Source organism: Dermacentor albipictus, chromosome 1 (assembly GCF_038994185.2).
Source record: "Dermacentor albipictus isolate Rhodes 1998 colony chromosome 1, USDA_Dalb.pri_finalv2, whole genome shotgun sequence".
In the NCBI taxonomy this organism is placed as follows: domain Eukaryota; kingdom Metazoa; phylum Arthropoda; class Arachnida; order Ixodida; family Ixodidae; genus Dermacentor; species Dermacentor albipictus.
Genome location: NC_091821.1, coordinates 514,531,154 through 514,546,718, shown reverse-complemented (window position 1 = coordinate 514,546,718; position 15,565 = coordinate 514,531,154). Strand labels below are relative to the sequence as shown.

At 45.8% G+C, this 15,565-nt stretch overlaps 1 protein-coding gene across 3 annotated transcripts in view; it reads right to left on the bottom strand.

Annotated features, from left to right (window-relative positions):
* Positions 1-11,466, bottom strand: part of Duox (dual oxidase) — a 448,965-nt gene extending 437,499 nt beyond the window's left edge. For 2 of the 3 annotated variants that reach the window (XM_065437132.1, XM_065437133.1), the window contains exon 1: positions 11,199-11,466. In XM_065437132.1, coding sequence (XP_065293204.1) covers positions 11,199-11,451 — 253 coding nt within the window. In that variant the 5' untranslated portion in view covers positions 11,452-11,466. Of the gene's footprint in view, positions 1-11,074; positions 11,148-11,198 lie in introns of those variants that run through there. The other variant, XM_065437135.1, reaches the window with a different exon arrangement.
* Between the last annotated feature and the right edge of the window lie 4,099 nt (positions 11,467-15,565).

Genomic DNA, 15,565 nt, shown 5'->3' with positions numbered 1-15,565 from the left:
GGCACCAATGTGCTGCCGCTATGTAGATGACACCTTTGTGATTGTCGAAAAGAAAAACCTGCGTGCCATGCATGAGGCGCTTAATGCCGTCCATCCTGTCTTTCAATTTACATGTGACACGGAGAAGAGTGGCAGCCTAGCCTTTCTAGACGTGCTGGTACAACGGAGCGAAGGAGGTTCGGTGGAGACAGCCGTATATCGCAAATCTTGCGATAGCGGGAGTGTGCTGAGTTTTGACTCTCACCACCCCATAGAACACAAACATGCCGTGGCACGCACTCTCCTGTCTCGTTGCGATGCGCTCTCGTCAACGCAAACTTTGAGGGAGCAAGAATTAACGAATGTGGCCACTCTTTTGCATAAACGGAGTTACCCTGAACACTTTGTCAGTGATACGCAGCGCCGCATGCAAAAACCTCGTGAGAGCAAGGCCGAAAGGCCAGCTTCCTTTGTGTGCATTCCGTATGTCCGCGGTGTATCAGAAGCAGTGCGCAGGGCTTTACGGCCTTTAGGTGTTCGAACTGTGTTTAAACCCTCGTACACGTTGGGAAACGTGTTCCCGAAGCCAAAGGACCCCACACCTCCGGACGAACAAAGTGGTGTCGTCTACAAGGTCAACTGTTCGGACTGTGATGCCAGCTACATGGGCGAGACAGGGCGGCGACGTCGCACCCGTATCAAGGAACATCTAAGAGATGCTACGAAAGCCGCCCATGCTACACGTGCCAAGACAGAATTGGTAGATCATTGTTTATCAAAGGGACACATGTTTGATTTTAACAATGTAACCACACTAGCACGGGAACACCGATGGGGCCCAAGAAAGTTCGTAGAATCATGGTTCATCCGTCGTAATCAATCTTCATGTAACTCTAACCGTGGCCCCCTGCCGGATGTTTACGGCAGTTTCATAGATAAATAGGATGTATTTCTCATTTGTTGCCATTGTGTACTGACGATGCCACCCGCATAGGTGGCGAAACGTCTATGTTTTTGTTATTTTTCGTTAAGTAAAGCCAGTGAAAACAACACTTTGAAGCATTCTTTCTGGCTGCAGCTATGCGGTCCAGCAGCCATACTTCACTAAAAAAATTGGACCGAACAGCCTGTGTCAGTTCGCCAAACAGATTCGTCATGTATATTCCTCAAGCAACAAGCACCAGTAAATTTCTCAAGTGAGTTTGATTTGATTTGATTTATTAATTTCACTTTACACACACACATGTACAGAGGAGTGGAAAATGGAGGTGGATGAGGGAAAAAAGCCGCACAGACGCGGCTTGAGGTAACCTCACCCCCTTAGGTACAATATGGCTGCATGGGGTAACACATCAAGCGCCATATAAATTACATTTATATTGTGGCCATAAAACATTGCAGTTATCCAATATATGAAAGAACAGTGAAATATTTCCACAATAGCGATGCAAAAAACACTGCGGCATTGAAATAAATAAATGATATACACTTGGTAACATAGACAAAAAAAGAGGAACATAACATACATTATTAATCATTAACAAACGCGCTCTAAAGAGGTGAGTCGAGCGCGTAGCACGGGAAAGGGAATATATATTGGTACATTCCTATTTGTACTCTGTAACGGAATAAAATCAACGTAACTGCTGTAGAAGTCATATATAGCCAGCTTTGTGACATACTTGTTGTACCGCGGCAGGTATAGTATCATAACTGGATTCCTAAAGGCTATGCTTTTGCGATTGTCCATCCGCGTATGAAAAACCCGCAATGGGTGGTCTGCGTCGCTTCGGCTCGCACTGTAGCGTTGCCTTCGAGAGCTGCATTGTTGTCTAAGAAATTAGCTCTTTGAATAAATGTTCGCAAAGGAAGACGTCGTAAAAATATATTTGAGACGACCACCATAAGTATACAAGCAGAGAGAACGAGGGCGAACAAACGAAAACACCGCAGAAAGCGCTCGCAGCGCCACTCGCGTTCGTTCTCGGGGCTAATAGTTTGAATCTCTCACTGCTTTCCACTCCTGGTCACCACAAAGCTCAAATCGTCGTGGCTCAGCTTCAGATGTGGGGCGGACCCACGGCGAAGGTGAAGCAGGCCTTAAGCACTCCCAATGCCTGGACCAACCCAAAAGATTGTGTAATGTCGGGCCGACCCGAGGCGGGCGTGAAGAAGGTGTTAAGCACTGCCCACTTGTGGGCCGATCCCGAAGACAGTTCAATACCGAGCCGACCCACGATGCAGGGGAAGCAAGCCTTAAGCACTGCTCGTAAGTGCGGCGGTGCCGAAGGTAGGGAAATTCCCGGCCAACCCGCGGCGGAGGTGCAGTTCGCCATTAGGGACCCACATACAGACCTCTGGTTATTTTTTACAATGTGGAAGGGCACTGCGCTTTTTTTATATCTTAAGCCGTTTAAAGGGTGCCATATCACACTCAAGTACACCATCGTGAGTCAGTGGGACGTCCTACGAATGCGCACACAACTGTACAACTCACTGCCTTCCAAAATGAGCACTGTCATCGCTACCGCGGGGGACATGGCGAGAAGCCAAGTGAAGTTCGAAGGGCGAGGCGTGCATTTCCCCGCCGGCGGGCATGGCCTGTCTGGCGTACTGAACTATTGTCGAGAAGAATGACTTCCAGCTCATTGTCTATTCGCTAAAGCATTCGTTTGTTCGTATGCGTTTGTTTCATCGTGCTTGACCAGCATAATTATTATTGTTGAGTGCTTTGTTTTCCTTTCGGGTCAAATAAAGACCGCGCATGCCTCGCGCACATCTTGTTGTCTCTTTCTTGTCACTGCGTGTTATGGTAGCGCACAGTGAAGAAATAAACATGCATGCACTCAGTACCCCGGCCCTTCGAATGAACAAACGAAGCATGCTGTCAAAAGAAGTGTGTAGGATCCGGTTATCGCCAATGAAGTCTCAGAGGTTGTCGTCCCGCAACATTTATTAAAGGATACCGGCCCATTTCACGCAGTAACGACGAAATCCGCCCACTTCCCCTGAAAGTGGCAGGCTTCCCAACAATGCGGCCAGCGTGCGCCCCCGTAGCAGACGGCGCGGTTCGAGATAAAGCGCTGCACGGGCCGTTTTTTCATGCCCCTACCCGTCCCGAGCCCGAAAGTGCTATGCGGCGTCCAACCCGAACCCGAGTAGGTAGTTTCAAACCTGACCCGTACCCGGCACGGGCACGAAAGATTTGGGCCCATCCGACCCAGCCCGGTTTGGACTGTTAGCCCTTGAGCGTAAGCGAAGTACGGTCCAATTCTCGGTAATTATGAAGGTACCATCCTTCATAATTACCGGTGCCTAACATAATTAAGGTGCCTAACAGTTGCGGGGCATTATACATCGAATGAATAAGGCACTGCTGATGCGCCCAATCGCCAACAACGTAATCTGCATAGTGTGTTCAAGAAAGAACATTGCAAGGTGCAATGCTAGAACTCGAGCAAATAAACTTGGCTTGAAGTTTATAGGTTTATAAAATATAAATTGGCGACGCGCAACCGTATTGGTCACATGGAATTACATTTACCGTGCAACAAGAAAATTTTTTTCCTTATTATGCTCTATTTCAATGCCGGCTGACTCCAGTGGTTGGCTTTTCAGGCATAAACTTTAGCACTGTGTTTTGTAATATAAGTGAACGCGGGCTCTGTCGATTTTGTTTCAACATGTACGGCATTCAGCGCAATGCAAGTACTACAGACTGAGCCGAGCCAGTTGAGATGCGGTATCTCTCTTTTCACTCGTGGCTAACCGCTGTAGGGTTGTAACGAATACAAAACACTGATCACGAAAGCTGTCACATTGATAGATTAGATGTTTTTACCTGGTGTTAGACTTTGCAGATGTCTTTCGCTATCGTTGCACTTTTCGGAACGCACCCTCGAATGCAGAACCATTTGCTGTGTAAGGGGGGGGAAAGCTTGCGAAAGTGAACGAGAATGATGCTGGCGTGATGTGCGCCGTGCCCCAGCGTGCCCCCTTTTGAAGGTCACGCGATCGAAAGATAGCTAAAGCGGGAACGGGGAGGAGGGGGCAAAGTGAGCGCGCGTTAGACGGAGGAAGGTGAGCGCGTTCATTCTCCTCGGCCGTGGCACAGGCTGTGCGTCGCTGTCCTCTGTAGATTCTGTGGGGCACTAGCAAGCCTCAGTCACACAATTTGGGAGTGCGAGGAGGAACGTCCTTCGCCCAACCTGATGGCCTCTCCCTCACAAGAAGCATGAGAGGCTGTGCGGCGCACTTCTAGCGTGGACACTCAACTCCAGGTCATATAACGCGCCGAAGAGGTCACGATAAAACATTACACGTTAACCTTACACTCCCTTTCCGTCTTGTATTGTACGGCGCTATGTATACTGTTGCCAAGGGCAAAAAATTACCAGTTGTTATTAGCGCTGTTTGCTGTGTGCCCTCTCTCGGGTCGTGCGCTTCTTTGCACTAAAAGCTATTAACATGCAATACCAACAAGCGCACAAGTATGTTTTGTTGAATCAAACATCGATGGACGGCAACCTGGTACACCTGAAGAAACCACGCCTACTCACCCCATCCAACGCTAACGAAATAACGTTTTTCCTACCTATAGTTGACCATTTTCTAAAGGTCAGGCCCCTAATAGGGGCCTGACCGACACCCGGGTCCGACCCGAGCACTAAGTTCCTTGGATCCCGGGTCCGCAGCAGAGATAGCTCAGCCAAACCGAACCCGGCCCGTGCAGTGCTCTAGTTCGAAACTGCGCGTGCGTGAGCTGCTGTTGCCACCGGCCGACTCCAGCGCTCGCGGCATTGCGATGAGCTCCGAGTTTTCCCTTCAGTGTGAAACAGCCTGTCCGCACGACTCTATTGCGCGTAGAGGCCGGTGACACCCCAATTCTCCTTTCGTTTGCTTACGCTCGTCCACTATCGTCGGCTTATAAATTATGCCATTGCCATCATACAATCGTCTACAACAAGGATGTCGTCGTACTGCTGTTGTGACGCTCACGTACGCTCGCGACCTACAAACGCTAAAATTCAATATACAGGAAAACGTTAGTCTGACTGGCATCGTTTTGCAGAGACCCAAACAGTGCTGGATAGACAGGTACATGCAAAATGCTTGGCACACCAAAGACGCCCACAGTCCGTGGGATCTGCACAAATTTACTTAAAAAGCTTGTTAAATAAAACATCAAGATATATCCTGAACTCTAAAAGACGACTCGAAGCAGCGACTCGTTTACTTTTCCTAGATCACCCTTATTCACTCGTGCCAGGGCAGCTTTCTGTTTTGACGTCTCTGGTCCAATACAAAGGGAAATGTCCTATTAATTTTTAATGTTCTCATCGCGTTTTCGAGACGTCCATCATCATGCGGATTGATGAGAGATGCGTTAACACCGTAGTATACATATTTGGATCCCGCCGAGGTTGCGCTGTTCAATGCTTGAGATAAAGAACTGCCAGTGCAGCACTGCGCCGTTTATCTCCTGTTCGTTCGCTCGGACTCAAGAAATGAAGAATTGAGAAATAACAGGAAAGGAGCGCCGGCAGCCAGGCTGGTTTTCCGAGCGGAGCCTTGCGACACATCCGGCAAGACAGATCTTCCACTTTCTCTCAGGAATTGCCCCGTACGTCCGCCGAGGATATGCCGCGGCACATTTCCAGCGCATTCCAGGTGTAAAAAAAGAAAAAAGCAATGCTGGAGCCGCACTTTTGCGCCTTTAACCCTCGCGTGTCGTGTTCGCGGCGAAAAAGATTCCGCGCACGCGCAGCAGTTATTGCCCGCTGACTTCTTTCCCTTTTTTTTTTGTTGAGCTAAGTGCTCTATTCCTATGAATCGGCAGTGTAAATGTGATTTATTTCTCTCGCGTAGTTTCGGTGAGAATGTTAGAGCCACCAACGCGTGCTTCAGTTTACTAAAGTCTATAGAAGATCGCCATCGCAAAACACACTCGGAAAACTGAACATCGCAAAAGACAGCCTGTTAATAATGCAATGTGGGGAGGGGGGGGGGGGAAGCCACCAGCCTGCAATCGACTGAACTGGCGAGGGCACCATTTTTGAAGAGATCTTGAAGGCCTTCTTGGAAGTATAAGAATACAATAAATCTCCCTTATAACGAAACTACTTCTCATAGTTCCTATCACGCAGATAAATTGTTGCTTGGCCTTAAATAGAACCTATATACAACTGTACCATACATTAACTTATTGTGAGTGTTTGCAGCATAGAAACAAAGGCCTGAATCTGATTTCAAAGGTTTCCACTGGATTTTTGTGCACCAGATGTGTGACGAAGCTTAGGCAAATGATTTGGAGTACGCTTAACCTTCGCCTGTAAGAGCGCAACTCAGTAGCATTCAAAGATCCATCACTGCTTCGAACGCTTGTCGGCAGTTGCGGAGTATGTAACCGTAATATTTAGTGGGAAACGCTTGTGGCGTACGCTATGCTCGAAGGCGAGCTTTCTGCTATATAGAAACGCAGTCCCTTGCGTGGGCCAATCTTCTGTTATTGTTTCGCACCTTTAATATATTAGTCTGACAAGATATAACATAAAAGTCATGCGCTATCGGTGTTTTGTGTCGTGATATTTTTTTGTGGGCTGTCATTTTCTAAATTCCGAGCAATAAAATTGTAAAAAATGCAAGACAAGGTACGAGCAACTACAGAGATAGAACAGGAAGTGTAGCCGTGCGTAGAATATATACGGCAGTTTTCGCTCACGGGGCGCCAACGGCGGCCTCTGCGCCGGATGCCGACACCGGATTTTCTACGACACGGGGCCCAGAGTGTCACGTCGAAAGCTACCTGGCCGTTTCCGAATGCGCGATGGCAATACGCGCGTGACAACGTTGGGGACACGAAAGCGAGGCACACGCGTCCCTCGGCAATGATGCTGACAGAAGGGATCCGGACTGTTTGGGCAACCCGATAAGTTAGCGGACCACAAGGTACCTTCTTCTCCATGAATCCGAAGTATTGAAATACAGAATTTTATAGCATTGGTCGGATTACTGCACTTCCGTTGCTATATCATATGCAGTCAGAATCAAGTCAGAGTAGGGTTGACAAGCAAGCACTGTAAAGCGCAGTGGAGCAGCGTAGACGTTCATTACGAAAACTTCTATAGCACACAAAAAACTAAACTTAATAGAGCAAGCAAAAATTACAGACTTGACCTGTCATTCATACGCATTTCGTGTGTTCATGTTGCGATGAAGTTGTTCTCAATGAAGCACAAGAAAACTTGTACCGCGTCATTTCTGCCTACTGTGTGTTGTGCTGTGTCAAGAAATGAAAGTTCTCGTCCCATGCTTCTGTTGTTTGGCCTACTCATTGAGTCACGTTCCAACGGCGTTACAGTAACATCCTTCACTGTATACACCACGACACACTGCGTGCCATACAAACTCTATTGACTGTCCGATTCATGTGTACGTCCCTTCTTAGCCTTTAAAATACTATTCGCAGCAAGTTTGGGAAGAATATGCAATCTGTTGAACCGGAAACGATTGCAAATTCATAATCACCGATTGTCGCTTGCCTTTGTACGCTTTACTGCCTAGATTTTTCCTTCTTTTTAAGTTCTAAAATTACAACTTTTTGTATCGAGAAACGTTTAAAATTCTTGACGCTTCGTTTGCTCAAGCTTTTCTGTGTTGTGCTACGTTTATGCTGATACCTTTCAGTTTTGTAAACGTGACCCCTTTGAGCCCCTGTCATCCTCGCTGCATATATTATACAACCCCCTTCACTCAGTGCTCTACTGGAGCCTGTGAGTAAGGTGAAAAAACTAGGAATATTGATCAACCATTCAACCTACGCCTGTAGTCGACCAATTACTACTTGTAAACGCTGGTGATCAACAAATGATCGAAGACCTTGATTGGCAACATTTGCGAATAGGTTTCAAGAAAGAATAATTCTGTTCAACGTATGAATAGCCCATGAGGGACGCCGTGCACATAATGGCTAAATGTTCAGAGTGCACGGATCATTCCTGTGTTTCGGAAAGCCGGTGCGACACATTGAAACAGCACGAAAAGACGAGCGTGCACAAAAGAATAGCAATGAGTTCTCGCGTACTTTCGCTTCGATCGCATTGGGGCGACGCGCTGGGTCGCAATATATTTGACAGTGGAATGGTGAATCTATATAGCAGTGAATGTCTTTCGTGAGATGCGCAATTAATTGGTTCTGCAAACCTAAACCCGGCCGCATGGCTACGGAGGACAAACAAATGTCAGAACAGCCCAGCGCTTGGAATAGTTGAGGTCCAGCGTTATCCCGAACAATGCCAGAATTAAGGTGTCAGAAATTGCCGCGTAACTGAACTATCGGTGTAGCGCTGCGGCCTTTCTCTGCATTTCGGGGATGTCTCGGCACGACGGGCAACCTCGCACGATGGGTGCACTGCCCATCATCGAGCGTGAAGCTTCTCTAGAAAGAAACTCTAGAGATGCCTGCCTTGTTAATGAACGAGGCGTGGCTTGATTGCCCGATCATAAGCGATAGTATTTGCGCTGGAGGCATTCGTTATCTTCTCTAAGTTCAAGAACGCACGCCCGGGAAGTGATGGCGACCATATTGTGGGAAGAAAAGCGCATCCTCCTCAGTGGTTACCGCAAGTATAGCAGAAAATTAACGAGATGTTGGCACATGAACGTTTTCCGCAGGCTGCATGCACTCATCGCAGAAAAGAACTGACGAGGTTTGGTGAGCAAAGGTCCCCTCCGTCTGCACGGTTCAGAAATTTTGTGCATCACAAGTGTTTATACCAGCGTGCGCTTTCTGAAAGCTGGCCCCAGCGGCTTCCCGAACAGGAACAAAAACCGGAAGTGAGCCAGGTTTGATGGCGTAAACACATTGCTATCTGCCACGAGCAAGATGTATTTTTTCTATTCAATGTATCAGAAGGACTGCACACAAATGCGATAACTGCCCTAGTTTGAAGGCGGTATATGTTGAAATATCATTTTTAGAAACTCACCAAGTTTTCTTCATACCCGAGACGTCAAACATCCCGATCATCCGTCGTAAACCGCAAAAACAATTGAGATTTCAAATTAAAATTCGTGCATTTTTTTCCGACAGCGAGCGACATAACGTTACCGCTCTGTAGCCTTCCCCGTCATGCGCATTCCGCTCTATAACATCAGTGGGCACAGCCAGTTGAGACGGAGAAACCAAGTGGCGAGAGCACCGCACTTGACGGCGGGCATAGTTTTCCGATGTGACCATATTCGCAAATAATCTTTTTTCTCAAGCAACCCATTTGTACTGGGTCATGCGGGCATCATGTTGAAATTGCCGCTATAACACCAGAGAGCAACACAAAGATGTGAATGTGTGATTCCCTTTAAAACAGGCGGCACCACCAAGAATTAAAGGGCGCTATTGAACACTTAGCTTCAGGCCGCTTTCTCGTAGGTAATTTTTGCTATTGAAGTTCTCGAATAAAATGTTATAATCAAAGCAGAATCGTCTTCCCGTTTGAAAGCCCAAGTTACACTTCCCGTGGTTCTCGTGGCATGCGTGTAGCGTTCCTTCCTACGAGTTCTTACTGCGGCGACCTAATTTGACGGACCTTGCGCTAAACAAAAGCGTATACACAACTGTGAACGTTCTCCGGAGTCAGATTTAGCCTCGAAAGGCGTCAAACAGATGTGGCTGCCCAGTTTCTGCGTGAGCGCACTTAAAAACGAGCTCCTTCAGTAACACATGAGCAAAGAAAACACCTTGGCACACACCACCTGTCACCACGCAGCGATACGTTGTCCTATAATGAAGGTATAAATTCGCTCTGTTTTAACATGGACGACAGTTAACAGGCCCCTGATAAGACTGTTGAGTGGCATTGCTACCTAAGAACAGCCCTAATATACCGGGACGTGTTGTAGCTCTTGAACAGTCTACTGGACCAACCTGTTAAATGTACGCGAACCTAATTTAATAGTGGATAAGCTACCACATTAATCTTGGTGTTTCCAGCTTTCCTAATACAAAATCATCTGCAAACAAATTTCAAACTAGATTCTTTACGAAGGGATGAAAGGTGCCTGAGGAGACTGATTGTTTCTGTATTTATGACTGATTAGTCAACAGTGGAAACGGCCATCTGGAGGGTTCTAACTCAGGGCTCTAGCGTGAATCGAAAAGTAAGTGAAGGATGTTTTCCTCTAGTGCAATCACAAGTTATCATATGAAGATACATGAATACCCTTGTATCTCCGCACACTCGGTTACTAAAACGCAACTCCAGCGACAACTGCCAAGTACCCTACACACTACGATATGGCACACAAGAAGCCACGCCACTGCAGATCACCCTAATTGTGCGTGGACAGACACTCAGAAAAGATCAACCTCTTCTTGCCACCCGACAGAAAACACAAAAGGATATATATATATATATATATATATATATATATATATATATATATATATATATCTGCTTGGGGACCACTGCACCTAGTTTAACGACTTATGCAATTCAGGCCCTCAGCACGTATATCCTATGACACCACAATTTTATCAAATCAAACCAAGACATCCCCAGCAATTTCATCCGGAGTACGACTAAAATTCCAAAGGGTGTCAGGACTAGCCACGTAATATATTGTTCTTCGTAGCATTAACCGGCGACACGACATCCTAGCGCAAGAAAAACCCTTCAGCATTGGAATACGATCGTGCCGCGCGAAACCACGGATATCGTGCGCTTTTTGTGAATGTGCGTCCTCCTACTGCATCTGCTGAGTGCGCAAGACATGTTCTAAGTTTACCCAGGCAACCTGATGTAGGCGCACTTGTTTAACGTAATACATCGGTGGAAATATAGTTCAACAAAACCTTGCAACTAACGTCCTTAAATTAAGGAATACCTGCGGAAGCATCGCGCTTCCTAGAGCCCTAAGCAATGAGAAAACTACCACGTGAATTTGGCGTCTGGGCTGCAACATATACCTGCTGTCTTCTAGCATAGGTCACCATGCCCATCAGCGCCGATGGACAAATCTACACTCCAGTGTCACCTTTCAGCTTGTCCGTTAAGGAGCGGTAATGGCGAGTATTGCAACGTCTTCGCACTGCACTCACGTGCCGACCCAAAGGCGTGCTGGACAATCGTCATCAGGTCGCCTCCATCTTGGCACTGACCGCAGCCCCGGTTGCCGCATGTGGTAAACTGCTGACGCAAGCAAGGCGCGCTGTGGCAACTCACCGTCCTGGCAGCGGACTCGAAGCGCCGTGAGTATCCAAAGCACAACAACGCTCGTCCGGCTGGCTCGTCCCATCGTTGTCGGGACGTGCACGCACGCACTCGGCTGCACCAGGCGCACGCTGAAACAGGTCTGGCCGGCGGCGGCTCCGTCCCTCTCGACAGGTGGCCACAGGTGACGGCGGCCGGGACTGTGCGCATGCGCCAGCCCGCCCTTGCCTTCCGTGACGGGGTTGCGCGTCACTGGTGCTGACATTCCTGCGCACGGCGCCGCCCTGCGCGCGTTTGTTCGCGGCGCCGTCCGCCCTCGGACCGCTGGTTTCTCGGCGGCGGACCAATCTTCGCGTATCGCACTACCCACAGCACGGAACGCTCCCCCGCTGTAATGCCCGTAGCGGGTGAGAGTTCAGCATAAAAGAAGTGCACAGCTAGCACACACGAGACAAGGCAATGAGCACACATAAATCATTTGCAACTTCGCAACCATGAAACTTGCATGCTTTCAGAGCGAAACAGTGCGTACTGAAAAAATCTAACGCGAAAAGCAGTAACAGAAAGGAAAAAAAAGAAGCATGATTTCAGATTTATTAGAGTAATTTGGTACATTTTAACAGGTACAGAATAAGTAGAATGATAGGGTGTCCCAAGTTTAAGAACTGTCTCGGGGACACCACAATGAAAGATATAAATAATGCTAAATTTTACATGTAGCATTCAGTTGCTTACAGATAATATACACGATTTGCACAGAACATTTTATACAATAAAGCATCGGAGTATACAGCAAGAGCATATGAAAAATAACGTAACGAAAAGAAGAAATACAAAGAGACGAAAAATAAACCAAAAAGATAAGTAGAAGAACAGCAATATGCACGGTAAGAAGTAACAAGGTATATTTTCTAACAAAATTTGTTTAGTCAGAAAGAAAACAAATGCCCTGAGGAACGCGATTTGATTTCACTTGAAAAGTTATTCCAGTTTGATGTCCTGGCAAGAAAACCGGTTTGGTTCCCACAGTTAGTTCTAGGCTTTGGGAGTAATAGCTTTTTTCGTTCTGCTAATCTGGTTTTTTTAGTATTGGTAAGGCGTTGAACACTGAAACCTTCAGCGGTTACCTCTTTGTGGAGAAGAAAAATGAAGATGGATAGCTTATGGCAATAGAACACATAGAGACGAAAGATATTTAAATCTTTATATATGGGAGTTAAATTACCTTGAAATGGGCTAACTGCCATAAGTCTTACAGCTTCATTTTGTAAGTGTTGAATGGGTGTTAGGTGTGTGCTATATGTGTTGCCCCAGGATGACACGCAGCAGTAACGATGACTAGGAATGTAGGTTTAATATAGTGACAAACTTATGTGGTGTTTGAAGTAGAAACGTGTATTAATAATTACTTGAATTCCGAAACAAACTTCTCGAAGCAGCGATATGACATGAAGATAAAGTTTGAGGTGCTTACCAAGGGTTGCAAGAAACTTGGCACTAATAGACGGAGGTAGAGCACGATAAGCATAACTGCTAAGCTAGAGCTTATGCGTAACCGGGGCGAGTGAAATACCATAGGCGTGGTCTTAGAAGCATTATTAAGCAACAAGTTTCCTTTGCACCAGCACCGGACATTGCGAATGTCGGTGTTAAATTTTCCCTAAATGAAATTGTGGGACTTATGGACAGAAACTATGCTAGTATTATCAGCATATAAAATAGAACTGTAATGCAAAGTACTCTAGGCAGTTCATTAATATATCAAATGGAGAGTAAAGGTCGCAGAATAGAGCCCTGCGGAAGACCTTGAATAATCATTTTTGCCGAAGATCGATGATTGTTACTTTCAACAATTTGGGATCGATTACTATGTAGTTGGTAATGAACTGTGAAGGGGCATATATACCAAAATATTTAGGCTTATGTAAGAAAATTACCTAGGTTACGGTATCAAATGCCTTAGTAAGGTCAATGACTACAGCTCCGACCGTCGTACCACTGTCTATTACTTATTTGATGCAGTTAGTAAAAGGTAGAAGTGTGAGTTCAGTAGAATGGCCTTCGCGAAAGCCGAATAGATAAGGAGAGAACAGAGTATATTTAGAGAGGTACGTTGTTCAACGGTATAAAACAGTTTTGGATTACCTTACTTATGAAAGATAGTACGCAGATCGGACGATAATTGTTAATCTCTGTCACTATCATCTTTTCCGTGAACTGGAACTATTTTTCGTGCCTTGAGGCCGCCTGGGAATTTTTTTGCAGAATTGGTGACCCCTCACTTGACAGAAGTTTTACCGTTGCGGGGCGTACCATGTCTAAGCCCGATCCAGTTGGCTTTACAGAAGATATGACTTTCTCGGGTGATGTTGGATAGAGATGAAAATGAGTGAGTGTAATGATGTAGGTTATAGGTAAGTCAGGATTGGGTTCGACATCGGAAGAAGCGCTAAAAGCATTTGCTATAACGTTTGCATTATTGTGACGGTTGCCGTTATGAATTATTTTACTCAAGCATGGTTCGCATCTGTTATTGTGAAGAACCTCCTTGATTATTTTCCAGTTCTTAGCAGCATTTCTTTTTTCCCGATTTTGCGTCGGTAGCAATCGCGTTTGGCGCGCTAAGAATAGCAGAAAGCACGTTGGAATATGTAATAATCTGGAGTTTAGTGCAACATTAAATGGCTGGGTTTTGAGTTTCTTGTTCAGTAAATTTTTTTTTCTCCATGAACCTGATCTGCAGATTAGTAATCCAAGAATTTTGGGGTGTATGAAACGAGTGAGTTACCTCAGAATTAATTCTGCACTCATTAGTACAATCAGTAATTATCTTGGAGCAAGTCTCAAAGGTTATTTCAGCATTGTCTCCACTGACACCGTCATCCCAATTGGCTGAATAGATCATATTGATAAACCTTGCAGAATAGAATGAAGACTTAATAGCCGTCATCCAACGTTCTAATCTGGTAGAATCTAGACAACGAAATATCGGGTTATGATCAGCAAACGTGAGATCGATTACTCCCGCAATGTAACGAGTTGTCATACTAGGAAAAGAGTGACCAATTGATGAATTCCTACCGGCTGAGTCAAACCTATTGGGAACAATAGTTAATGAGGAAAACCCATAGCTGAGGAGACACTGGATGTAGTCAGTGCATGAGTGATTAATAAAGTTTATAATGATAATATTTACATCACCACAGATAATTTTGTTATTTTCATTAATTGCGGAGTTTAAAACTAATTCAAATTCTGAACGAAAATCTGTAGAAGAAGATGACGGAGAACGAGATGTACAAGCTACTATTGTATGATGGTTGTCTAGCGGCAACATTTTCTGCTTAAATTCCAAACAAACAAATTTGCATTGCGGATTTCGAAATAAAAGTTCACTGCGACGCTTGTACGCTAGTCACGAACGAACTAAAATTGCCGCTACACCACTGCGTTATTTCCACTCTTGATTGAAGTATTCCGAAGTGTATCCTCGTAGCCCACACAAGTTGCCACCTCTATGCGAAAGCCAAATTTCTGATAAGCAGATAAATATAAACGCCTGATCAATAGGAGAAAGCAATGTAACAAGGCCATCACGATTTCTGAGAAGGCTGCCTCTGTTAAAATAAATCAATGATAGGGCTGATGACATTTCACGCAGTAAAGCTTTACCCTATTGAAAGGAAAACCTACAGATAGCTGGGATAGAAAAAACAAATGAGAACACAAAATGCTAGTAGGAAAGGACTAGATGAAAACTATTATCATTAGTGCCAGAAATCCGGAAAACACGACTGTTGTCTGTTTTTCTTGCCTTGATTGCACAGCTATGCGTCCCTAGGAACTCCCACCCTTGTTCTTCCTTCAGCACAAGCGCCTTGGAGGACAGCCATTTGTTTTCTGTGGTTAAAGGATCATTGACGTATGTTGATCTAGGCATGCTGTGCGCGATCCCGGTTGACTCAGTGGTGAGTTGTGCATTTCTAGCCCTGCCTGAAAAGTCGGCCTTCTTGACCTTGAACAGAAGCGGGAAATTATGTTCGTTCCTTGTTTAGAAGCGACACGATGTACAGTATCAATGTCAGTTTCTGCTATAGGGCAGCCGACCTTCTCACCGACAGCCTGCTTGACTGCAAGACAGGTTGCACCCTCATTGCGCGGCAGACCCCATGTTTCTATGTTATTGATGCGCGAATACTGCTCTAGAAAATGCACGCGTTCAATAATCATGTTATTTTCTCCTTTCAAGATCTGATTCTCATTGGCTAGACTATCGTCGCTATACTCAGTTCCATGCATAGCAGTCAACGCTGCGGAGGCTAGAGAGACTTCGTGCCGTGGCTTCGTTCGCACTTGGATGCAGTTCAATGTTTCTTGGC